The sequence below is a fragment of the Anser cygnoides genome, chromosome 5 (genome assembly GCF_040182565.1).
Source record: "Anser cygnoides isolate HZ-2024a breed goose chromosome 5, Taihu_goose_T2T_genome, whole genome shotgun sequence".
In the NCBI taxonomy this organism is placed as follows: domain Eukaryota; kingdom Metazoa; phylum Chordata; class Aves; order Anseriformes; family Anatidae; genus Anser; species Anser cygnoides.
The window spans coordinates 45,869,515-45,897,098 of NC_089877.1; the positions used below are offsets into that span (position 1 = coordinate 45,869,515).

Consider the following 27,584-nt stretch of genomic DNA (forward strand, 5'->3'; position numbering starts at 1 on the left):
GCTTCCCAGGTCTAAAATGATACTTATAACTAGAAATAATGTTGAGAAGAAGTCACTTCAGAATAATATGGCAGAAATGAGCATGGGTATACAAGAAGAATGATCAGACTATATGTAGCGCAAATGTAAAATTTTTTGTTAGAAAGTAGTTTTTTTTTTTTCTGTAGTGATAATGTTCCTGCTAGATTCAGATAATGGGAATCTGTCTTAGGATCAATGATTTCTGAGCTGCATTGCACAGCATAAGAAATTAAGCAGACAATTTTAAAGGTATTTATCATAGATCAACAATCTATGATAAGTCATAGAGGTCAACAGAACTCCTTTCCTTCTGTTCTGTTCTAGTCCAGCACAACTCTGTGCATTAAAATGTTGAATTGAATTAGCTAATCTATGTTGGAATTTAAGCTCATGATTTAGTGCAGCTGAACAAGCTCCTACAAGTTATCTGAGCCGTGGTAACTCTTGCTTTTAGTCTGTGTCAAATCAGAGATCATTTAGCTTTGCCCACCATGAAACTATTGGTAATACAATGCAAACGTGCTACTACAGTGAACAATCTATTTTAGAGGCAGATTATAGGATTTCTCTTCTCTTCTCTTCTCTTCTCTTCTCTTCTCTTCTCTTCTCTTCTCTTCTCTTCTCTTCTCTTCTCTTCTCTTCTCTTCTCTTCTCTTCTCTTCTCTTCTCTTCTCTTCTCTTCTCTTCTCTTCTCTTCTCTTCATACTGGTGATTTTAACAGCATTTTTGCTCCCTTTTTGTTTTCTTTTACAGAACTGACTTCAAAGGTCTTGCGTTAGTCTCTGCTACCATCTGTTCTTCTGTTACAACAGCACAAAACATCAAATAGATATATTATTTCTAAAGTCATTGCCAATTTCACCGAAAGAAGAGAAATGCATGAAAAAGAGCAGAACAGAATAACTGAGAAAGTTACAGGAGGAAAAGTTGCAAAATGATGGAGAAGCTTTTATATTTGCTGACAAATTTTAAATGAAGGCTCAGATATGCCTTTCTGAGTAGGTGGCAGTGTTGCTTCCTCCCCTCCCCCCCCCCCTCCCCAATCTGACACTTTGAGTTTCACTTCACTGGAGTCACAAAACACATTCCTTGGGTGCAGAGAGAGAAGACACAGAAAGATGGAGAGTAATAGCACGCATGTAAGACCAGATACTTTTGGGTGACAACAGTTTAATATTCCCCAACGGGCAGATCATTATCTTTTGTATTCTTAATAACAGGAAGGGAAGAGAGGTTCTGATCATGAAATGCAAAGACTCTTCTGCCAGTTACAGCTGAAATATCTGGTTTTGTTGTTGCTTGTGACTTTTATCCTCCTGAAAGACAGAAGAAATGAGACAGACGTGACACCCATGACAAATACTGGTTGCAGACACAAGTTGGCTGCATCCATTTTTTGTAAAAGTCTGTTCCTATTGGTCCCCTGCAAGTAGCAAATAATGAGAGGCTGCACACAGGAGAATTTAAAATCAGTGCATACAAACAGGAAAACTGCATGGAAAGGTCCCTGGGGAGGTGTTAACTTGGGATGCTATAGATCTATCTGTGTGTCATATCAAATTATGTACATGCCATATGATGATGAAGATAAAGATAAAGGTTTATGTTCTTACAAGAAAATAAGTCTTTAAGAAAGATTTGAATGGTATTTGGTGAAGGCCCAGAGCTTTGGGAATGAATAATTATTTAGATATTAAAGCCAAGCTGTGTTGATAACAGTGGGTTAAAGAAGTGAGGGGCTGCTGACAGCAGCGTCATTTAGAAAAAGAGGATAAAGTGTGCAATAGCTTTGCTAAACTTTGAAGGCAGAGATGACAGAGTGGAGATGGTCAGACACAATTCCTCCATTTCTGTGGGTTTAGAGATTCTAAAAAAAAAGAATCCCCAAAGCCTTCATATAAGGATTTTACAACCTATACTTCTTGTTTTGACTGCTATTTGCAGAAGAAAGAAAAGAAAAAAAGCAAGTTCGCTTACTTTTGTGTATGAAGGTGAAGGCCTGTGAAAATTCAGCGTGAAGTTTAGGAAGAACTCTTAATGGTAAGATTTACTGGGACTGTGAAATCATTTCCCCAAATGATTCACCAGCAGCCCCATCACTTGGCCCATTTAAAACTGGACTTCTTAATACAGTAGGGAGTCTTGTGTAGGGACCAATCCTGCTGGAGCATAGAAGCTGTGATGCACCGGCAGCCCTAATGCACATTCCCTGTTTTTAGTGTCTCCCAACCTGCTAAAGCCCTGTGCGTAGCCCAGTTGGTTTGTGAAGAAGGTTTGAGTAATTTATTTTTCTGGCCTAACTAGTCTGGCCACTTTTAGTGATCTGCCATTTCATTTCCTAAAAGCAGCTTCATTCTGACAGTTGTAATCCATGGATTTCTTTAGTATCCTCTTGCTCCACAGTTAATGTATCAGGAGGATATATAGGCTTCCGGCACAGCTGGAAAAGAATAGTCCATTACAATTTCTGTCTCTGTTAATGCTCCTTTGACATTGTGAGAAATTATGTAAAGAGCCCTAGGATTCGTATTCCTGTTGCCAGCGGCCTACAAGAGAGCTTAGACAGGGAGTAGGAAAGTTATGATTTGTAGTGCCATGCTATGCCAAAAGAGGTAGGAAACAACATTCACTCACACTTATACTTGGTCCAAAAGTTGAAAAGGGAGAACTGGGTCATTATTTGCAAACCATTTTTGTTACAAGCCTCAAGTAGCTGCCTGTGCTTCAGGTTAGGTTTGGAAGAAATAAATGAATTCCCAGAGAGCTGAACCTTGTAAGAAGAGAGATTTCCTCTCTTGTTATGTCCTGACTAGGATCTGGCTAGTAATGTTCCTGCTTATTCCACTCAGTGCAAAAATGTAAATGTCAGCAAGGCTTTTGTAACAAGGAATGTACTCACTCCACAGCAACGCAGTACGCCAAAATGGTTTGCATATCACAGTGATAAGCATGTTAGAAAACGATGAGATTGAGAGGCTGTTAAATGCAGTGCCAGTCAAGGCAGCTGGGTCACAAGTGTTCAAACTCACGATGGCGGGTTATCTCACTCGCATCACTTCTTGCTATTCATGAATATTCAGGCCGCTGGATGTCTGAAGAAAGGCTGCTCTTACAATGATCATTGGTAGTGTCATTGATGGGGTTGTGTGTAAGAGCATGTGTGTGCATAGAAATTTTTCTATATTCCTTTGTTATATATTTCAACAATTTCACTCAGTCAGGGATCAGAAAGAATGCCATGAGATTCAAGTAACCCACCACATCTTGTGAATGACAAGCATCAAGGGAAATTTATGTACAACTCAGGTGCAGATTTATCTGTGGAATCAAGATCAGTTTAAAAAGAAGTTCCTACCTTGGCCAGTTAATGTATTCAGGTCAATTATGTTACTTTAATAAACATATTGTACGTGGAAAGAGGTCATATTAGCAGAAAGAAAGATAGCATAGTGATTTGTACAGAGAATGGTGTCTTTAATTAATTAAGTGCGCAGCGGCTTTACAAACCGTATATACTGGTTTTCTGTTGATAAAAAGCAGCTTCTTCTGGTGAGGGGTGTGCCTGCAGTTCAATCTTCTTTCTTTCTCTCAGTATTCTTCCTCTTAGAAAGTCTAGAGTTAAGCTGTCTCACATTCTCCTACCATGAAAAATCTGTGATTTTCCCCCCCGATTATTTAGCTACAAAATGCACCAGTAGCAGAGCACAGACTGAACACCTATGACAGGCTCAGATACCTTCATCTATCAACCCAATATGCTACATTGCATTCTGTATTCATTTTTAAGAATATATTTGTCCCTTAATAAAGCTCTGAAATGGAAATGAGCGCAAGAGTTAAAGGTCTATATTTGCATAGTTTCATCAAATGTTCATCGAGTGTACATTTTCATTTCTCTAAAGTATGTGTTCTCTGTCAGGAAGTCTGAGGTCTGTTGGTGCTGGTGAGCAGAAGGGGGATTTCCACTTTAGTGGGGAATGTTTTTAAATTTGATCTAAGACTGTAGTACAGCGATTAGGTGAAGCTGTATATGTAACCATATGTATGTCTATGGCAGCTTAAACAGATACAAGTTAGTGCTGCTGCAGTTCCTATTACCATTATGACACATATTCCTGCCTTTTCTCCCCTGCTGGCATATAGTTTTCCTGCGGCCACATCAGGGAACCAGAAGTGTTCTGACTGAAAATTAACAGTAGAAAATAAAATTAATTTTCAAATGAGGATGACTTGTGAACTGTGAACTCTAGGGACCCCAAATAAGCAAGCATAGTTATCTGCCAGGTCTTCTGCTTATATCTGCACCTTGGTCAGCCTGTGTTTCTGTCACTAACTTAAACATCCTCATATGGCAACAAAAATTCATTGGACAATGATATTACATGGACTTGAAATATTACTCAGCTACTTCTCAACAGTGCTTCCAGATGAGTTAGAAACACATCCATGCAGGATCAAAAGGAGGAACATAAAAAACTGGCAATTGCTAATGCAACAGTTGTTGACAACAGCATAACCCAGCTGCTTGTGTTGCCTGTTGCTTGATGCCTGAAAATGTCCCTGCTGAGGGAGACTGAACAGCCCCTGGTAGGTTGGTGACTTTTCACAGCGACAGCCACCATGCTCCTGGGGGACCAGCAAGCCTTGCTGTTCTAGCCCCCCCCATCCTATACCAGTTCTCCCTCATCTCTTCTCATATTGCATAATCTATGTCTCTGTTTTAAAGGAAGTGGCCTGGACAATCTCCAGTTTATCATTCTGGGAGGAGGGATGGACCACTAATAAGAAGCCTAGATTCAACATTGCTTCAGACTACATGACCCAGAGGACACCCAGATGCTTCACATAAGGTGAATCAAATCTGTAAATGAAACTGTTGAACTCAAGATGACTGTCATGATGTTTGAGGCCTTATAATTGGACTCTATTTTCCATAACATAAATACAGGAGAATGACTATTAAGAGATCACTAGCTGAAGTACACGGAGTCTGTCAAGCAAGTTGTATTCTTTAAATGTGCTGAGGGTCTACTGTGCTGGCATTTTTCCTTCAGTTTGCATTACCACTTTGAAGATGAATTTTAGTACTTTTTATTGGTAGGGCATTGAGTCTTGGCTGCAAGAAAGAGGGTCAACGTAGCCAGAAGCTGTGAAAATCAATTTTGACTTAACATCAACCCTGTTGCTTTAGCTTTGGGACTCTGCTGTTCCAGACACACATTTGTGGCAGATTGACTGGGGGGTTGTGAAGCAATTACAAGAGCACTTGGACGCTTGGCCAAAGCTGCCAAAGTCTCATTACTTTCCGTCAAAGTCAGAAACCCCAGGTGGGTTGCCACGGGCTTGCAGGCTTGTGGCTTGTCTCACATACTTCTCCATGTCCAGTATCTGCATTCCAATATGTTTGTACAAGGCAAAAGCTCATTAAATACCATGTTGATTTTATTTCTTTTATTGCTGGAATTACCAGCAGTATGTACTGACAGTAACAACATTTCCAAGCCTGTACAGAGGCTAACATTTAATGTTTCTGTGGGTTTCTGTTGAATATATACAGTGATTATCCAGGGACATCTTGAAGAATTGTTTTTGGAGAATTACATGAAAGCAAGCTGGCAGGTACCATAATGAATTGGCAAGTGTTTATATGCCTACCCTATATCACATGTGCCCTCCATGGCTAACAGCTGGTTGTGATCCTCCGTGTACATACAGACAACTGCAACACAGGGATATTTGCTTGAAGGCTGCTGCTACAAGAAATTTCCAGTGGACAAGATGTACAAGAATGATAAAGGGGAAGCTTTGAGTAGGCTTGAGCACATTGTCATTTATCTTATGAGAAGAGAACATGCAGATATTTGGAAAATTACTTACTGAAAGACATTTTTAGCAACATTTACCACATGCGTTAGGCATATGTGACTAAGTAGTTTCCCTACTGACATACGAAACAGTGCCTGCCTCTCTCTGCCACCATGCCCCGTGTGCACCTCTGTCTCCCACAGATACTTCACTATGAGTGTTGCCGTGAGGAGAGCTCTAATGTTTTTATGAGTTGAGAGATAATGAGAATGGACTAAGGCATTAACGTATCTGAGGCAGATGATCATCTCCTGCTGCTACATAACAGCCAAAGCAGTTATTGTCAGAACAGCAGACACTGATCCTCTGACAGTGCTGTATTATGATGTTATCCCAAATGACTGAGATAATTCCATCTGATGAATGCGGGTACATTAGAGTGACAGTTGCCCTGTGTCTTACCTCCTTTTTTCTTCCTTAAGAAAGTAGTGTTCATTCTCAAAAATACTGTATTTGCTTACATAACAGTATTGGTTCACTGCAAACAGATTTTGACCTTAAATTCTGAACGTATTGTGCATCTCTGTTCTCAGTCTCGATAGTGGCCCAAGAGTAAGTCTGCAATTTGTGCACTGTGGCTGTACATAAAAATAACAAAGAGATACTGGGTAAAAATCCTGGATTAGGAAGATTTTATCATCCACTTAAAAAGTTCCAAGTGCTAAAGCTTGGTTTACTTCCATGTGTCTGCTAATGTGTGGCATGTACCTCTGAGTGCCTTACTCATACCCTGAACAATGCAACCTTCCCTCTTTGAGACACTTTTTTTGGCACCTTACTTGAGAGCCAAAATACAACTAAGATATACAGAAATATTTATGGATAACACGCATAAGAGATAGATAGGGTTTACAGAGGTACTAGGCTAAATGTCAGCATGCTCTCCACCCTGAGAAAGCACCAAAAGCATCTTTCCTGTCCAAGCAGACATCAGTCTGCAGGAGAAGGGTCAGCTCCTGTGGCTCCCTGAAGCCAGTCCTCTGTGTTGATGAGATGCCATTTCCCTCTTTTTTCCCTAAGGATTTTGTAACTTTCCATTTTGGTGTTTTTCTTCTTGAATCTCTGAACTACCTGCAGTCCATGTCTCAACAATCCTGCTTCTGTCTGTAATTTTAGCTTTGTTATTCTGCAGGGCTCTGTTTTACAGGCTTTCTCATGGCTGTTTTTCAGAGGTTGCTGAGAAGTCCAAGCCAAGGTGAAACAGACATGTCAGATCAGAGTTGTGCCTTGAATCCTTGGCACACAGAGCTGAGCCATAGAGGAAAGAAGGCTACATAGGGAGTAGGTTACAGCAGGGGTGGCCCACAGATGCCAGGATCCACATATTATGGCAGTTCTTTATCAAATCACTGTTTGTGCACAGTCTGCCAAACCTGACAGAAGTGGGTAGCTGGGAGATTTCGTGAGATACTGCCCATACCAACTGATGCTGTGCATAATTCTGTACATTGGATTAATCTGCAGACCAAGACCAGTTGTTCTCCTCTGGTGCACTGGGAAGGGACGACACTTCCAAAGGCAACCTCTAGCATGGAAAAAGACAGAATATGCACCTGCAGCTGCCAGGGTGACATCTGCCAACCCTGGTTAGTAGAGTTTACAATAACATTTAACACACATATTTGGTAAAAGAGGTACTTCTCATTCATGGATATCTGGGAGGTAAGAGGATGTCCCTAACGTGGATTCTCTAAACTTGCCAGGGACATAGATGAGACCTAATCCCTTTGCCCACCTTGGCACTCCAATTCATTCTCACAGGTGAACATGGAAGGGAAACTCCAAATTGTAAGGGATGCTCTGGAAGATTATTCTGTGGAAATCACCTGATTATCAGCAGAGTATAGCCCTTGTATATAGATAAATGATTCTTTTGAAAATGTTTCATCTTGATCTTCATTTCACATAAGACTCTACCACCAGACTGCCAAAATCTGGTCTACCATCTCCCTACCTCCCCTCTTTCTATTAGTAGCTCAAAGGCCTCCGTTTTCTGACCACCATCACCAGTGTTCCTGATGCACAAATATAACTCTTCATAGTGGCTCACTTGTGAGTGCAGGGGTAAGGACATTAGCTTGAAGATATCGGCCCAGGTCAGGTCTCTGGAAAACCGTGAGAACAAAGTAGGGCAGTGGTGAAGTTGGCAGCTCTCCTGGTGATGAGTACACCAGGTTGGTTTGGTTCTTATCACACAATACATCTGACTGCCAGCAGAGACCCGGGTGTTATTGGTCAGGGTTCTTGTGAGTGCTTGCAAACAGGGTATGGGGAGAGATTTGATGTTCTAGTACATAGAACGGGTCAGATGATTGTGCCCGTGCTTGATTTGTTGCTCTCACATTAGACTAAGTTCCAGGGTGGCAGTGGTGTTTCTTCCTATTATTAGAGAAATGTGAAGATACATACTGCAATCAGTTTGTGAGCCATTCACATCCTGTGGTGATTTGGGTCTGAAGTATCTCAGTAGGGTACCTGCCATTCATGGCTACTGTGTGAATGTGTATAAGAATCACAGTATTCCTGCAAAAGCAGAGAGAAGTGTTGTATATATGCAAATATTGTAACTGATTTAATAGCAAACACCCGGAAAGATGGGCTGCTGAGATAAAGGTGAAAGCCTTGCACTTCCCAGTCACTTGTAGCAAGAAGACTGTATGTTACCTGCTATTGTTTGACCATCTCACTTGAAAAAAAGGGATCCTCTAGTAGGCTTTTGCTACTGCGTCATTACTGTTGTCAGGTGACACTCAGTTTATGTGCAAGCCAAAGTGTGACGTTACTCAGTGTAGGGGACCACCTACCAATTTCACAGCCAAGCCAAAAATCTAATGGAAAGCAGGCTTTGTAGTAAAATCTCTGACACCTTGTACAGACAAGTGTTGCTGGAACACCTGGAGAGCAACTTTCTCTCACGTACTTTTGCTTGTCTTTGTTCAACTGGAAGCAAGAAGGGATGAAAATCACATCTGAGCTTTGCACTTGTAAGTGAAGGTGAAATTTAAAGTCACCTGTCTTGATGGAACTCACTAGCACTTTAGCTGTTATTCAAGGAGCCTTGTTAGTTACTTGATGGTACATGGGCCAAAAGAGAGTCAAGCTCCCTTTCTCAGAGCTGTGTTGCTTCTTCAGCGTTCTTTTTGCCATCTTCATCAGTCTGGAGGTAAGAAGGTGCGGTGTGTTTAAAAGGCATGCATTTAAACAGATGTGCTGAACAAAATGACCCCCATTTTTATGATTTAGAATCATGTTCTTGGTGTTTAAAATGGTAAAGGCAGTGGCCTTAGTTCAGAAATGAAAGATTGAATACGTAGACTTGAAGATACCTGTGCCTTAGATTCATACACTGAACATTTAACAGGGTTGACTCAGGCCCTCTTCCCTTCCAGCATGGACTTGTTGAGCTTAGGGTAATGTGGGACTTTGAAGTATGAGGTGGTTTGCAGATACATGTTGTATATGACATCTGAGGTCAGTGTGTGTAATAGTCTCCCTTGGTATGTTTGGCCCAGGGTATGCTTTCCTGCTTCCCACTGCTGTGTTTATCTTACACTTTATGGCCTGATTTGTCTGTCCCAGATTTCCACCTTCCATTACAGGACTTTTTCTCTCCCTTTACAGTATTTCAAACTTTTTTTCAGTACAGCAAACAGTTTGTTCCCCCCTCTGTCCTTCAAATAAAGTTTTCTTTGGCAATCCTTGTCAGGATAAATTCAATAACTGTTTAACTCAGAAGGATCCCTGAGGAGGAAGCCAAGAGTCAAATGCTACAATTATTCACGTTTTGGTGAGAGGAATCAGACTTCTCAGGAATCATTTCAAACAAAGCAGTAACAGTTTATTCCTGCTGGGTGGAAGCAGGAAGTGTGCTGGAGGGAACCGGACGGCCTCCTGAGCACCATCAGGAAGCATAAAATGGATGGGCAAGGAGAGGAAGAGAGAGAGGCATTAAAGAAGAAAAATGTCTCATTTCCTCCCTCAAACTAATTGGAAAAATGTGTTAGTGGTTGTGGCAATGGTAATTTCTCAAGGTGGTAATAGCTGCAGGCTGTCCTGGAATGGGATTGGCCACAGCTTAGACCTCCACCCAGGAAGGCTGTGTTTAGTGCAAATGATGGCAGCTTTGCTTATAATATAAATGTACACATACATACATATAAACACACCTACATATACATATGTAAGGTTTATTTCTATTCAGGATCTACATATCATTTCTAGTACTTGCATATGCATATATTTGAAGAGTAAGAATGATAAAATATAGCAGAACATCAGCTTGTTTGTTTGTTTGTTTTGAAACTCTCCTTTAATTCACTGTCTGTTCTCTGTTCTCATGCCCACTTCAGGATTAGATCTTACTCCATGAGAGCACAGGGAGGCATGGAGGGAGAACAAAATCAACATGACCATATTAGTCACAATATTTTAGGATAATTTAAAAATGGAACTGCTTATAAATATTGATGGAAGTTCTGAGCAAAAAATGGAAATAAAGGGATTTCCTTTGACATGTCAAGGCATGCTCGTGTCACCCACCCTCTGTAATCTTACTGCAATGCTGGTAAACCACCTTGCATTTCCTTAAAAACAGCACCAGCCTAAATTCAGGTGTCACTCACCTGGGCTGCTCTGATTCCACTACTTAGCTGAAATCCCTTAATAGACTCTATGACAATGAAAAATGTGTATCATAACTCCTCTGTGTCATGGCCTCTAGCCCCAAAATATCACCTTCCCCAGACCAGGGAAGGCCCAGGGCAAGAGTCAGCTTGTGATGATAGTGACTTAAAGGGGGTTTCGTAATACTGGGAGAGCTTTCTGCTCATAAGCATTTTCCTTTATGCTTCCTCAGTGTCACAGGTCTCTTGCACAGGACTGGAGGATAAGAGGGATGCAGGACTTGGATGTTCTTGACCACTGCACTACATGGGAAAAACAACTCTCAAATTCTTATATAGGGTTTCTTATAAAAGCTTGAATCAAAAGTGTTCAATTCCACACCTCTCCACTTATATTTTCTATGCAGCTGAGGATAAAAGCAAAAGGAACAACCCAAATGCAATGCACAGATTCTCTTTTGAATAAAGGTATTGGCACCTGCAGCCATTTCAGCAATCAGATTTGAAATATTCAGCCACTCCGGAAGTACTGATTCATATTCTGTCATCATTTTCTTGGCTTTTCATCCTCCTGAGACAGATAAATGAATCTCTGTGCAGTTTTCTGTGTATGCATGTCTTTTAGGTGAAACCTTTTAAACAGGGATATGGATGAACTAAATGGAACTAGATGATTTTTAAGGTCCCTTCCAACCCAGGCTATTCTGTGATTCTCTGATTCTATGATTGAGTGAAACCATTAAATTAAAACTGAGTTGTGGGTCATGCCATACACACAGGAATGTTAATAGGAGAAGAGAATCTAAAAGTACAGATCTTGCAGAGGTTTGACAGAGGCAGCAGTATACTGAAAAATCACCTACCTAGATTCTTAGCATAGCTTTGCTTTTATTAAGTACAGAAAAGACATGTTAAGGAGAGATCAAACAGTAACTGTTGCAAACTTCCCAACTGCACTGAGAAGCCAGCAACATTTTAACACCGCTGAGCATAGCCCCTTCAAAGCTGAATGTATGTGCAAGTTAGAGAACCCTTTGCAGTAATGCATCACTTTCCACCTCCTTCATTCTCTTGTAAGTGTGAGTACATGGGCCTCAGTTCGGAACATATTCAAAAAGATAACAAGTCCTTCAAATATCTATAGAGAAGCCATATTGTGTAACACTGTGTAAAGAGAGTATCGAAGAAAACCCAGAAAGGAGTGTGAACAGCAGCTTGGGAATTAGCAAACTGAAACAAGAAGATTTCATTTCCAGGCCACAGTGGCTATTTCATCCAGTCTAGAACAGATTCAGAGATGGAGGTTGAGCTCTTCTAGGGTTTTATTAACTTTGAAGGACATGGGAGCTATCTTCAAGTCTTTAATTGAAACCAGCAGAGCATTGCTTCAACTTTGCATCTGAGTACCATACGTCAATAATTTGTCAGCCACTGGAACTATTTGTCTGGGCTGTGCACATTTCAAGGGTTATCTTGAGAGCAAGATGAATCATCTTCGTGGTACCAACTTCTTTTTGTCTGATACCTCTTTTCTACTCTTCCTCTAAATGTGTTGTGTCCTTTCTGTTCTCAGTGTTGGATACTATTTATGCAGTTTTATATTTTATATTTGCTCACAAATTATATCATTGTTTCCTATGACTCCCTTCCCTGGGACTTGCGGGCCAGGTCTTCTCTTCTACAGATTGCAGCAATGAGATCTCTCTTCTGTCACCCCAGTTCAGCCAGGAAGTAACCAGCCAGTTTGGGGATAGTGGGGAGAGTTTGACCTTTTTATATTCTTGGACAAGCTGTACAGTTACTCTTTGCAAGCTGAACAATTACTCTTTGCTCTCTGAAGCAGCTGTCTGGATGGTAAATGCGATGAGTAGGATGAACAGACAGGTGGAGAGATGTCTTTGAGAGAGGATGAGAGACATTTACCTTTACAAGTTTTTCTTCTTTCTTTCTGTGAATCACCCACCTGAGCTCCCTCGCAGAGACCTCACTTCTGCTTTTCACATGTGCTGATCTCTTTTTGGAATGCAGTGACTTTGTTAGTGTGAAAATACTCTTTCTGTATGGAAGAATATATCCAATATAACAAAATAATAATAATAGAGGAGGTCAGAAAGGAGGAGGGATACCACTGCTATTGTTTTTTGCTTGTTTGTTTTGTTTGCTTGTGCTTTTTTTTTTTTTCCTGTTGTTGGTTTGGTTTGGTTTGGTTTGGTTTGGTTTCTCTTAGCTGATGCTTGAAAGCTGCTTGTTAATTCTACTAGAGTTTTGCAACAAGCCCAGGTTTCCTGGGCAGACTCTGCTTTGGGATATTCTGCCAGTGTATGCTGTTTGACACACACGGTATGGCTCTGCTTAACTAGTCATGTTGTACATGCACAGAATGACACTCTGCTTCTGCTTAAGGGCAAAGTTTGGGGAGTGGGAAGTGTGGGGAATTGGAATTATTCAAGCGCATATGACATTTTGCATTTTATTTGGTGTTATTTTAATTTTCTCTCACCTATTACATTGCGGAACAATGGAAAATATCAAAACCTTCCCTGAGGTGCCTGTCTTTCTCATAGGGATGAAACATAGCATATACATTTAAGCAATAAAAATAAAAGTATGTATCTTTTAATCTTAGCTAGTACTTGTTCTGAGAAAAGAAGTGAAGATAATGATTAGGGGAAAGAGCATGGTTGATTTAGTTATGCTATCACTGACTTAAGTTAGGGTGCATGAAATATGGCAATTTGTTTCCCAAATCACTCATTTCATAACCTTCTGTTTTTCTTTCTTTACCAAATTAAAATCCAGCACATGTAGAAAATGCTTCTGTCTTGCACAAAACTGAATTCAAATGCTGCTGGCGAGATATCAGTGCATTACTTATCTGTCTGTGAAAAGTAGCAGGGGCTCTGAAATGCTCTCTGTGTTTAAGAGGGCAAAGTGCTAAAAGAAAAATCAGTCAAATTCTCAGATTCATTATGACCCATAAGCTGCCTGCCAGAAATGAAACACCCGGTAGAAGCCAGCAGTGTGTGTGTGTGCGTGTGTGTGATGGGAGTCAGAAGTGCATTTCTGTGTACACAAGTGGGGGAAGGAAAGCAGAAGATGAAATTTCAGTCATGACTTCCCCTCTATTACCAGGCAGAGAGGTTACATGTTGCCAGGTGAGAGGTAGAAAGGACAATCCTATATGCAGGGTAGAATCTGATTTCTTTAATCTTGAATGGTGTTTTTCTTATTGTATTTCAGTGCTTTAGGCAACTTAACCTGAAGGTTTTAATACTTATCCTCCTTTATTTCTTCAGAAATGTGGAAGCCATCTCCTCTCATGCCAATTGCCCCATCAAGCCTCCTGCACAATGCACAGGTAAGTTGTCCTCTCAGAAGTGGCTACTCACTAAAGAGAGGGATATCCAAGCCTCGGCTGCAGCCCTTCAGCACGTCTCTTCTGTACAGCTGGAGTGGCCAGGCACCCTCATGAGTCCTTGCCAGTGCATACACCTTTGGGTAGCTTTAGTAGGCACAGCCCTGCACACAGCATGGAACTGAAATGGGAAGGCCTACTCAGCACTAAAATCAGAACCCATTGCTCCCAATCAGTCACATGTAGGTTACAATAAAGCATTGCACGGGGAATGTGTATAGAATATTTTCTCTAGGCAACATGTATTTTCCATCCCCTTACTCTTTCCCAGGGTCTCCTCAAGAATTCAGAAAGATGCAGGAGCCCATCTCTACTGCTGATACAGCAGCGCTGCAGTCTGCAACTGAGATACTTCCTCAGGTCCCTGTATAATTATCTCTGTCTTGAGCCATGGCCAGCGTGACACATCTTCATTTCACTAAGGGGACAGGCTGGAATTGGGAATGGCAGAATACATTTATCACATTTTAATAGCGAGGCAGCTCAGGAAGGGAGGGACTAATGAGATATTTCTAAAGAAATTAGCCATCTACTATTACAGGGTTGTCTCCTGCAAGGCGGCTGCAGCAATGACGAATGGCTTATGGCATGGCCCTGTGTTCCCTCCCTGCCTCTTCCCTTCTTCCCCTGGGGGCTCCCCTGGGTGGACCATCTCCCTCTGACTGTTCTCCCACTGCTGGGATGGAGACCCCTTCCTGTGGGATGCTGCCGTCAGGCCTGGGATTCCCAGCAGTTCTTCTGTCTCTGCATTCACTCAGGAGCTGCTTGCAATTGCCGAAAGGTCTCTACTGAAAATTTAATTTAGAAAGGCACTTGAAGAAGTAAGTTCTTTTTCCCCTCTATTCAGTGAAGCATATTAAGAACATACTTATCTCAAGCAAGTGATTAAGGCCTGCTGCCTGTGCAGCTACAAGTGGGTGCTCTTGTTCTGTAGTGAATCAGGTTCTGTAGTGAATTAGGTTCTTGATTCCCAACAGAGGTGATAGCCTTGCATCACCTCATTTACGCACATTCAGATAGTTTTACCCAGAAAAGATTTTTATCTTTCTAATTTCATATCTTTGTCTCTAAGTATTTTCTGAACTTTGTTTCAAAAACAAATATGGAATGAAAAAAAGTTCTTGCAACCATTGAAAATTGTAAATTCATCTCAAACCTCTTACAGGTTTCAGATGTGGCACTCAAGTCTGCTGTAGAAATTCCTGTTTTAGGAATTTCTAAAATAAACAGTCAAAACAATCCTCAGTTGTGCTGCAGCTTGCTTACCTAAAAAAATGCTAGGCTTTCTCTTCAGTTTCAACATACATGTCCTACGTGCTTACCATATATCATAGACTGTATTACAGCATCACAGCTTGTACTCTCTTCCTACACCATATGGCATCATATAGAGCTCTTCAGATGTTAAAGTAAACAGATTTTTGTGTCTATAGACAGAGTAAACAACAAATGACAAAATGGTCTAATCATTTTAAAGTCATTAGTTTTAACTCTGTATCAATCATTCCATATTGCTGGGCTAATAATCCCTAATTATGAGCTGCTCCTGGTGTTAGCACTCTTTTCCATTTAAATGCAGATGTTCCCTGACCTTCTGCTTCCTGTGGAAAGGGAGATAACTCCTTCTTATAAAAGTCAAAGGAAGGAGAAAGTCTGTCCTTGTGCACAGAGCACCATGTGGCAGGCCATTTTCACCCTACCATGCCGTGTCATGTTCCCCTGAAAAGAGCAAATACTTTGACAAGGCTGGACAGTGCTGAGGGCAAGCTGGGCAGAGCACAATTCCTAGCTTTAATTAGCAATTGTAGGCACATCACTGTTAATGCAATGTTGATTGTGATGGCATTTCAGTAATTTGCTGGATATCTTTCTGACAGTTTATACAAGCCAATGGCTGAATGGTCAGCATGAGTGCATTGTAGTGGAACAGAGGAAAGGCCAAATGTCTTTTGCCTCAGGCCTTGAAAAAGCTGGAACTGAACTTATATTTTAAATTCAATTGAAATGCATTGAAGAACGGTATTTGTTACGTATAGATCTTGGTATAGCATGGCTTGATAACATACAGAATTTAATCTACCTCTACCTACAACTTTTCTCAGACCTAATGTGGAATCTAATTGCTTGCAGCAGACAAGCGAAAAGCAATGAAGGATTTCCATGTTGTCAGAGATTCCGCTGTACTTCATCCTCTCTTCTCTACAGGTGGGCTCATAATCCAGCCTGGGTGTGAATGATATGGCAGGTGCTGATGACTTTGTGTCACCTCCACAGGAGCCAGCTGAGGTCAGGAATCTCTAAAGTTGCCTTTGAACAATGCTGCTATGGGGGGGATTGCCAGCCCTGGTCACATCTGTACCTCTGTGCTCCACAGATAGCACTGCATGGGATCTCTAGCTCTATCTTCTCCACTGGCTCTTGTGAATTCTTACCACCTATTTCACATGTTTAGCATTATTGTGTTTGGATCTGTGTGAAGTATTATTGCTTTGTAAGAGTTATCTCATTCCTACATTATCATGGCTAGCTATGCATTGATTGTATTTCCTAATTTTCTCTCATTCCCAAAGGGAATAAAATATATATTGTTTTTATTTGTTCCACGAGAGAGAAACTGACTGTCTCAGGTTAATTTTAGTAGGTTTTTTTTTTCTTTTCTTTTAAATGTACACAAAAATATATTAATTATGAACTTTTTCCCTCTGGAGATGCTGAAAGAAATGGGGTATTCTCACATCAAACTGTGTCGGTTCTTTTCCTTTCAAAATGAAACCCTATTGAAATCAACATTTTTATCAAGAAAAAAGTATCACAGAACAACATTTTCTGCTAAATGCTTTAATGAGAATTTTTTTGACAAAGTAAAAGGAAGAATTGGAAAGATAGTCCAGTTGTGACAGCCATTTCACAGTGTAGAATGGCTTGTCACCAGGGTGCTGACAAATGGTCATGCTTTACTATGATATATACCTGTATAGTGGGAATAGTACTATGATAGTATGACACATTTCATACATTCCACCAAAGATTATCTGGGGGTGAGACCTGTGGTTACTCTGTGCCACATTTACCAGTGGTGTGATGATGGTGGGGTTTCTGTTTTCACAGCCATTGACTTTGTCCACAGAAGGACTGTATATGTATGTGGTTTTGTATATATATATGTGTAGCATTTATATTATTGTGCTGTGTAATCTTAGCCTCTGAAACTTCATTTCCTTACAGGTATAGTTCCTTCAAAAAGAAGCATTTAGATAGTTTGTAGAAAAACAGTTTGGAAAGAGGCCATTTGGGTCAAAGGAGTGGATTATAGGTGAATGGAAATGTGATCACAGTGAGATCTATAGTAAACTTCATTTTGTTTTATTTGCATGCATGTTTAACTTGCTGCTATACCAGGAGCATTAGAAATAATTTTAAACAGGTAACTCATTAAAGACAATTGTTTGACTTTTCACATATTGTTTTGATAAGCAAATGAGAAAACTTCAGGTAGAGGAGACTATTTCTTGTCTTTCTGTGCAGCCATTTGTAAGCTATAAAATCAACATACACATATACTTACAGTAGCCTCTGTTTAGGTGTAATCTGCAGTGTAGGACTGGCTAGGTAAATGAAAGAAATTTCTTCATTCCGTTATCTGACTCTGAAAAAAGCAATTAGAAACACCTGACTGTTTATGCTTCTTTCAGAAAGTGATTCCATTGGCAATTTTACTTTATTGCTTTGCAATGTTTTTCTTTGTGAGCTTAGTTCGTATTATACCATTCTTTTGAATAAAAAAGAAATAACACACTTTTGGAAAATGATCATGGTCCTCAATTAGTATTATTACCTCAATGTAAGAAGGGAAAAGAAGGTTTCCAACTTCACTATTTATCTTTATTCAGAGATCAATGAAATCTATTCAAAATAATGAGTTACTGTAAAAAATGCAGATAAGTAGATAAACTCTAAAAAACTCACATGCTTGTCAAGAAGTTTAAACATTTAGGCCCTCTCCTCTCCTCTCCTCTCCTCTCCTCTCCTCTCCTCTCCTCTCCTCTCCTCTCCTCTCCTCTCCTCTCCTCTCCTCTCCTCTCCTCTCCTCTCCTCTCCTCTCCTCTCCTCTCCTCTCCTCTCCTCTCCTCTCCTCTCCTCTCCTCTCCTCTCCTCTCCTCTCCTCTCCTCTCCTCTCCTCTCCTCTCCTCTCCTCTCCTCTCCTCTCCGTGATTTTTTTAAGACTTCTCGTACCTACTGTCTCCAAAAAGAATGAAAATATCCTAAGATTTTTTTTTTCTTTATAGATAAGTAAACAAATGACCAATTAAAATAATTTGCAGATAGATATTAACTAATATTTCAAACCTCAAAGAAGGGTTTGGGTCAGTTTCTGAACAGTTTCTGAGTTCTAGGCATACATATGAGATAATTTCTTATTTTACCCAGTGCTTACAGAGTCTACAAGAAGAGTAACTTTCTTTCAAATTTGACTTTTTTTCTCTATAACCACATGTACAGTGTGGCTTTGGGGATAACACTTCATTTTGACTGTGATGGTGTGTATATCTCTTAAAGATCAGGTTTTGTGAACCTAAACACAGTTAATGTCTCAGGCAGTTTGACGTTGCACTAGAACAAAGAGGACATTTAAAATGCTGTTGAAAGTGACATAAAATCTATGTTAAACAGAAAAAAAAGAAACCCGCTTAATGATGCAAAAACAAAGACCAAAATAATCTCTAATTTAAGAAAATTCAATACATACCACTCAATAAATGGATTCAAGAAAATTCAAATTTGCATGAATGTACCTGGGAATCCAATTAGATTTAAAAAGACATCTTCCTCTAGTTTAGCTATCAAACTTTCTTTGTTTGCAGTGGCACATAAATGGTAAAGAAGCACACCGAAGTTCATAGAAACATTTCCAGTGTCTTCAGTAGACTGTTCAACCTATTGGAGGCAGAAGAACTGGTTGAGAGAAATCTAGCTTCTCTGAATTAATTTTTAAATGATTTAATTTCAATGAGTTTTGCTAAGACTTAAAATGTTGAAAAATTCTCACTAGACAAATTAAATGCTTGTAAGTAATATTTATTCTTGGAATGCAGCAATTGTTCCTGAAATTACTTTGATAAATGTTGAATTGTACCTACTTTTACTGTCTTGTTCAAAGCTTTTTCAGACCTGTTCAATATTTATTCTTCTTCTAGCGGTCTTTTGACGTCCTGAGATTTTTTATGTCACACCATGTCAAAAGATAGAACAACGTAATTATTACATAGGATGTAAGTTTGTATACTGACGTGCTCAGCAGAAAGCACACTCATACTTCCACACTAGGTGGTCACAAATGGTAATTATTTCTCTCCTCATTATCCCTTTCTCTATTGAAAAAACAAGAGAAGCACTGCAGGGAGGTTGGCAAAGGTGAAAAAATGCCATGTTGTTCAATAACACTTGCTATTTCCATCTAAAATAATTTGCTGATTTTTTTTTTTGAAAAATTGTTTTCATTAAAAAAAAAAAAAGTAGTTTGTCTGGCTTCTTTACCTGGAGCCTCAAGCACCTTTCATTCTGAGGCAGAGTCACTGCCAAACTGGCTCAAGGCCTAGGGTTTCTTGGCTCCCTGTCACAGAGATGAGCTCTGACTTCCTGACTGTGGTATCCATCTTTGGATACAGCTCCCTGAGTTTGTGCACACCTGGGTCCCAGTCTGTTCCCTAGGTCCAATGGGGATGAAACTGGGAAATGGCAGTGAACTGAGAGTGCCCGAGTACGAATCTGGGTCCCCCTGGAAAACTGTATCACTGAGTGGTTTGATTATTTCAAACCATTGGTTGTGGACTTCACTTCCATTTCTCTCATTCTGGAAGCTATAACATTCATTCTGAAGTTAGATAAGGTATTTTTACAAGTCCACAGCTTTCCAAAAATGGAACTTGTGATTTTCAGTTACCTCTAGTTCTTATAACATCCTGTTCCTCTTGATACCTATGCTGAACTTAGGATGCTTTGAACAAGGGGCAACTCTAATCTGTCATTCTTAGCATCAAAGACAGATTTCAATGTCTGATATCAGTCAGTATTCAGTAAAACTGCCAACTGGTTGCAAGCCAGGTTCTTGATTTTGATGGGGTGACAATAAAATCTCTTAATGAGAAGGTTATGCCCCTGATATTTTTGCCAGATACTTCAGTCAGTTTTTGCCAGTTTCCTCAGCAGTTCTGTTCTACTAAATTGTGATGATTCATTGTTGTTTAATTTTTCAGTTTGATAGTATATTTTCTTTTCTAAAATCTCAGCTGCTAACAGCATCTTTCACTGTTATGAAAGGAAAATGTCTGACATAAACATCTCCCTGATGCCTCCTCTGGCAAGGACTAAAAAAAAAAAAATAATTCTGCAATGTCTTCATTTTCTGTAAATTATCCCTCTATTTCTGGGAGTTCATGATTCTTTAGTTCTTGATAGACTGAATAATATGAAGTGAACAATACTGTTGTTTGACTTTGCCTTCTTGTATAATTGCTTTTTAATTTCCCTTTGCTCTTCATTTCAGTTTTCCATGCACAAGTCTACCTCTTGGTAAACACATCAGTACATATGCGGTGCAGGCTGCCTCTCAAAGTGCAGGAAAAATAAGCAGAGAAATTTATAAACTAAAAAAAAAGGTATAGTAAAATTTGATTCTCTCTGATTCCTTTATTTGTGACTGAAAACATCTTTTAATAATGAGGGGAATGAGCTCTACAGCCATCTTCAATTCTTACTGATATATATATTTATCTAAAGGGTTTGGTGATTCTCTCGAAAAAGATTTTTTTTTTAATTTTTTTTTCTCCTCCTTCTAGTGCTGGCATATAGTCAGTAAAGCTGTCAGCCTAGATGTAATGTGAATAATGAGAATAAGCCTACGAATATATATGATTGTGAGAACAAAGCCCAGCAAACTAGGAGAGCCAGCTTTTGCCCTCCACCTTTGCCAGTATAAATAAGAAGAGCTCAGAGTAGGAAGACACAAATACTGGGTATCAAAATCATTAATAATGCAGTTGCCATACGATATATTACTTGTAAATTCCATTTAAAGGGCATGTCACACCATTTAGTACAATCCATTAATCAATACCTTACAGAGAAAGAAACCATCTATCTTGGTCTGTTCCTCAAATCTAAACTTTTAAACAAGGAGAGATTTGTTCAAGTTCAGTATTAACTATTCCAAAACAAAGGAGCTTGATCATCCAAAAGGGGGCAAGGGTGGTTATTTACTTTCAGCTTGGGTTGATTTCAGTATGAAATGAATCATCTGATTTATCTCTTCTCCACTACCACCATGAATATGTTATGGATCTCTGTTAAATTACAATCATCTTCTCCCCCACAAAAATGAAATTAAAATATAAATCAAAGGTTCTTGCTAATGGTGAACAGTGTTAAATAATTATCTTGGAAATATACTGTAACAGTTATCAGAGTAGAACAGCGTAATGGTCCATTTAGCCTCCATCAGACCCTAGTGATAGTTTTATTAGAGACTGGAGTAAATTTCTCACAATGCACCTTCTTGGGCTATATCAGTAAGAGGAAGATATTTTTCCTGACCAAACAGGACACATAAAAGTACTCTAGTAGTCACTGTGCTGAAGAGGATCTGCCATAATCTTTACATTTTTGGACTTCTAAATAACATTGCATGCTGGCATGTGAACTTGTTTGTCCTTCTGTGTTTTTCATGCCTATAATCTTGAGACACTATTCATTCTCTTTCATCTTGTAATCTTGTATACTATGATCATGTATGCACATTCATGAGATCACTGCAAGAAGATAGCTGAGCCAGCAGAGACTCAACTGGGTAAGTTACATTAGCATGTTACATTAGCATGTGATGAACGTTAACTTCTACCTTAGACACAGGGCTGGAATTTCACTGAGCTAATGTAACAGAAACACATTTGTAAGGGACCTAGTTTGTCCTTTGTGTTTATCCATACTTCTGGTTGCAGGATTAGTTGGGGCAGAGGAAGATCATGTCTGTGTGTTACTGCTGGTATGGATGTAGTCACAGTCCATCCCAGAAACAATACAGTGCCTAGTCACTCTTTTAGGCTTCCACCAGTCTGGTCTCCCAAAATAGCTCTGAAGTGAATATGAATTTAGGAGTCTGAAAAAGGAAGGAATGGCCTAACTACTTAGCTGGATCATAGAATCATAGAATGGTTTGGGTTGGAAAGGACTTTCAAAGATTGTCTAGTTCCAACCCCCTTGCCATGGGCAGGGACACATTCCACTAGACCAAGGTGCTCAAAGCCCCATTCAACCTGGCCTTAAACATTTTCAGGGATGGGGCATCCACTGCTTCTCTGGGCAATCTGTTCTTCAGATTTCAGTCTGAAAACAGACTGAGATACAGGAACAAGGGCAAGGACACATGCTACAATTTACTGCTTCCTATCTTCCAGAAAGAAAAAAGTTTTCATTTGGGTGATTCTTTTATTTATTTGTTTGTTTGTTTGTTTGCTTTTCATCTCCTTTGAATCCTCTTCTAAACCAAGAAAAGAGTGGGCTGAGTGGGAACGGGTCAAGGGTTTGTTTCTTTACTTTTGCCCTCTCCCACTTCACTGGTTGACTCCTGGCATTTTATTGAGAAAGCTGCGTAGTGTTTGAACTTCTTATTGATTAAAAATCAGAAAAGAAAAAAAAAAAAAAAAGAAGAATCCATACAGCAAGGTCTATGTATAGATACCACTGTGCATCAGCACAGGGAATACAATTAACCTTAGAGAGCAGTAGCAGTAAAAAGGAACAGAACAAACTGAAATAATAAAGCTGGCTCTGCACTCTACTATGGTGTCACGGACAGATTGTGCTGGAAAGCATCAGCTCTGTGGAGCTTTGGGGTGAGGGGGGTTAATTATCTCTCTGTGAAACATTCATTACAGCACCTGGAACTACACAGAACTCACCGGGCTGCAAGTTCATTGAGAGGTTCATGATCCTTTGGAGCAAACCCAGAGTCATTCTGGCATGAAACCTTTTCACTTTGCTCCCCACTCAACTAGAGCTCTGCCTCCTATATGCTGCAGTGCTGATGCTTTTTCTCTGCTATTCCTGTGATTTTGGCTTTGACTGTCATTTGCTGTGTCTGTGCAATATGTAGCACAATGGGGCCCTGATACTTACATGGAGCCTCTGGGTGGGAGTGTGATACAAATAATAATGTTTCTGAGAAGCCAGGACATTTTGGCTGTGCTGTCTTTCAGATCATGTAATTTCTTCACACCCTTCACTGACTGGCCATATTCCAGTGTGATTTTAAGCCTCTTGTCCTAACCTTTGAAACCCATTTTGCTTTTGCCCTGTCACCCATCTTACCTGTTACTAGTTTGCATAGCTCCTTAATGCTGGTTTGATTGTCCGATTTTTAACCACAAAAAATCATCTGTGCTTTCATTTACTCTCCTACTCTTCCACAGAACAATTCAAGCAGTCAGCAGATCCTTTGCTGTTACAGCCTTCTTTCAGTTTCATACTCGCTCTGATGCCTACCGGAAATCTCATACACAAACGCGGGCAGAGAACTGAGGCTGGAAAATCAAATTAATTGGTCAATATATACATAAAAGACCTTAAAGGATATCTGGCATTGTGCAAGTATAACTCAAACCATAGCTCTGGGGTGTCAGGGCTTCAGGAGTTTCTCACTTCTCCACCATTTCCTTTTCATTTCTGCAGCACAAGGGTCTGTCTTGCTCAGCTGGATATGCTAAGGGGCTGCACTGCAATGAGGCTGCATTGCAAACAGGACCAGTATTCAAAACAATCTCCATCTTTGCCTTTTCAGGCTTTGTTTGGAAAAGTTTTGAATCATCTCTTAAATTATGTAACAGATTGACACAATGGCAGGAATTAATTTCTCTTCAACTCTGAATATGCTAAACTCTGTAAGGGCAGTCTCTGAGGGCTGGGAAATGTAGCTTTGGATTCCTTGAGGTGGAGTACAAAGCTAAATTTACTTCTTCCACCTGATGGTATTATATAAAAGCTAGGAGAAGTCAGAATTTCTTTATTTAAGATAAAGTATTACAACCTGGAATTTGTGATCTGGTCAGTAGACCCTCAGAAATTCAAGTAGATCAGAATTGCTTGAGGAAGAAAGGTAAGACAAGAAATCCAGTATGCGAATCTTCCTAAACTTACCTGAGAGTTTTTGACAAGTCCACTCAGCTGAGTAGCATGAAGCTTGAAATTACTGGGAATCTCCACAGTTTAATTCAGAGGCACCAAAGGAGACTGTGTTCTTCCAAAGTTCAGTCCAAACTGGCTGGGTATTTTGGGAAGCATGTCTGAATTTAAACATGTAAATCCCCACTAATCTTCTCTGCCTGCATGTGAGGTCCTTGCACTTCCCCCCTGAAGTCAAGAATGAAATAATCAAGACACAACAGGGAGAGGAATGGCGACTGTGTCAGAACAGGGGTGAGATCTGCTATGTCAGTGGGAACTAGATTAGATGGGATTTAAAGTTGTAACTCCTGAGGACAGAGTTGACGGGTTTTTGTCAAAGGGTCAGAGAGACTGTATAAAAAGTAAGATGTGAGAGATTGTGAATAAGAAGAGACTAAGGATTAACAATAAGTGAGCAAACAGTAGGAAGGAGTAGAAAAACATAGATGAGAGCTGAGGTACAGAAAAGGTCAGAACTGAGCTCTAACTTGAAGGTAGAAGGAAAACAGGAAAGTCAATAAATATGGAGAAAGACTTTCACTGACAGCATTCCAAAGGGGTTACTTAATATCAAAGGCCACGTTGTGTGGCATTGCCCCATAAATAAGGCCAGTAATCTAGGCTGAAATTACAGGCCTTGGTCCACTTAAGAAAAGATAACCTTGAGAGCAACATGAACAGCTTCAGAAAAGACACTGTAACATTGCTGCAAGTTTGATGTGCATAAGATAAATGTTGAAAGGATTAATCCACACAACATGAAAGACAAATGCAGTGAAAAACTGAAGGGGATGGAGGAAAATGGGCTGAAGGAAAGTTCTGTTCCTTTCCATTTTCTGGAAAATTCAGCAAAATGTAAATGTTGCTATTATAAATAGCATCTTCAGCTAGTAACTGTTTGGGTTTCCTCTCTACTGCACTCTTTTTGTTTTGCATTAGTCCAGCAAGAGTTCCATAATCTCTTTCACTTTCTCTCTCTATCCCTTCACTGTTATCCCAATGTAATGACCTCTTTTTCTTCTCTTCGTGTCCCATTCCATCTTTCCCTTCTGATCACTACCCCAGAGAGACTTGGAAGGCAGTGGGTCAACCAGGGAGGGGTGGCTATATGAGGAGGAGGAGGAGAAATCTGGGACTCCAGAAGTTCAGGACCGCATCTTTTGTGTTTGCCAGGATCTCCCTAGCAGTCCAGCCCAGCTGTCCACTGCCAATCAGCAGCAAATCTCCCTCTCTACCCACAAACACAGGAGCTGAGGTGAGTGAGACTGTAGAATTTAGATAATGACTGCAGAAAAAATTCCATGCATTTGCACAGGAATGAAGAGTCAGTTAGTGGGTCAAAGACTGTGCTAGATAACCTGAAAGATTTTCAGAAATGCTTTAACAACCTTAGAGCCTCATTCTTACTATCTGGTTGTCTCAAAATGAAATTCTAAAACTTCAGCAGAAAACCCCAATGATACATGTGAAAGTTGCTTTGATGACATAAATTACTAAATAGAAATTAAATGTTATTGATGATTTCAAATATTATTACTGTTCTCTGACAGAAATTTAAATGACCTTAAAATACCTTTCAATGCAGTTCACTTTTTCATGAGGTCATGGAGAAGGTAAGCTATCAAAAAGGGAGACAATAGTATTAGTGGCATGGCTGAAATACTTTGGATTATGAGGAATAATTTGGGTTGTAGTGTCTGTCTTGAAAATGCAGACTAGATATTTTCTACTCTATTATTCCATCACATCTTTTTTTAAAGTTATTTCTTTCCTCAGGGTTGACAGTATGATCAGGTCAGAACTTGTAACCCTTCCAAAATGACTTTAAACAGGAAGTACCACCACAAATGAGAGGCAGTAGTAGACTAGGCTGGCATTTGCACTACAATACAGGAAAATAATGCATTTGCACAGCCCAGCAGTTAGCCAGTTCTGCTGTACATGGCAGTGGACTACGAGCCTATGTCTGAGCAGCTGATGAATCTCTGTTGAATTGAATCACAAGTTCTTATATAATGTAATCTGTTCTCATTCATTCATCTTGTGCCAAAAATGTCTTGAAGATGGACAAAAACAGGAGAAAACTAGTTAATGCAACTTTCTTAGCCCGTCACTGAGTTGTGAAGAATCTGTTTCATTGCTGTAAAGATGATGAGGGTAATGATATTGTTTCTAAGTGAGAAATCTTGGAACTCTTCACAGCACTTTTTTTTTTTATTATTATGAAAGGAAAAAATACTACTTTTAGTATTTGGAATGATTTTGCTTCAACTGAAATAGAATTTTAGAGGGCAATAGTGCAATTAAAAAAATAGAAAAAGAAAATTCTACCCTTTCTTTTCCTTCTACTCCAATTGAAAAAAGCAAATGACATAAAGATATACCAAGTGAATGTAGGTAATGCAGCCAGAAATTTCTGGAGCCACTCTGCTCATTTCAAAGGACAAATATTTTTTCTGTGCATTCTAAACAGTGACTAAAAGTATGTGCAAGCTCTTCCTTGCTTTCTCAAAGAATGAGAAAATCACATTCTTAGAGTTTTCTAAATCATGGTCCTAAGATCAGTTGATGACTTTTCCCTAATTTGCCACAACCCTAATTAGTTTATTGACTACTGTAATGCCACTGGTGAATGCCTTATAATTTCATTTAATTAGAAGAAAGCCTTTTAGTTAACAATGGAAATAATTAATCTCTTTTAAAGAAAGGACTAGAAAGGAATAGTTCGCTTGCTCATGTATTGTTTGAATCAAACAAAAAAAGAAAGAAAGAAAGAAAATAAATAACAGGCTCAAAAATAAAGCTAGAAGGGAAAGGAAATACTATCTTCCTCCTCAGTTTTCAAGATTACTTTCTTTTGTTTACAAATCATTTCTGTCAACTTGCTGGTTAAACCATCATTCAGACAACTTGCATTTTGAGTAAGAATCAAGCTAAAAGCATTCATTCAGTCTGGCCTGGTAAATCAATGGAGTAGAAGGTGCTTAGCAGATAAGTTGTGCCTCTCATCTGTCAGTTTGCCTTCTAAACCTCCATAGGCTTAGCAAACTTGTTACAAGCTGAAGTGCTGATTCAAAAGTGTTTGAAATGTTGCTTCAGATGTAAAAGTAGTTTGGATCAGGTTTTAGGCACAGCATCTTTATTTAAGGTATAGAATGGCATTTTCCCTCTTAGATAGGTGCAGTAGTGCTCAGTATGAGGAGGAAGTCAGGGCTGATCTGAAGCTGAACTAACTGCTTCTGCTTCCTTTAGGCTTCTATAAGACAGTTGGCTTGTCTTGAAATAAGCTATGATTGAACTAGTTCTTGTCCAGCTGAAGTATGTGCAAGAGATTTCATCATCAGACTTCTTTTGACCAAAACCAAATTGGGTCAGTTTGTGTGGTCTAGGTTTCAAGTTTGCAGGTACAGAAAATCTGAATAGGTTGGTCAAAAACAAGAAGTCCT

General features: G+C 39.6%; 1 protein-coding gene across 4 annotated transcripts in view; it reads left to right on the plus strand.

The window, feature by feature from the left end:
- The first annotated feature begins 4,751 nt into the window (after positions 1-4,751).
- The window catches only part of LOC125182323 (uncharacterized), a 52,667-nt gene continuing 29,834 nt past the window's right edge, over positions 4,752-27,584 (plus strand). For 2 of the 4 annotated variants that reach the window (XR_010831932.1, XM_066998216.1), the window contains exon 1: positions 25,235-25,393. Coding sequence is in view for 1 of the 4 variants with exons in the window: in XM_066998216.1 (XP_066854317.1) it covers positions 25,247-25,393 (147 nt within the window). In the remaining 3 variants the exon portion in view is untranslated. Of the gene's footprint in view, positions 4,872-13,804; positions 13,867-16,128; positions 16,210-20,467; positions 20,580-21,180; positions 21,767-25,234; positions 25,394-27,584 lie in introns of those variants that run through there. The other 2 variants (XR_010831933.1, XR_007161811.2) reach the window with 2 other exon arrangements.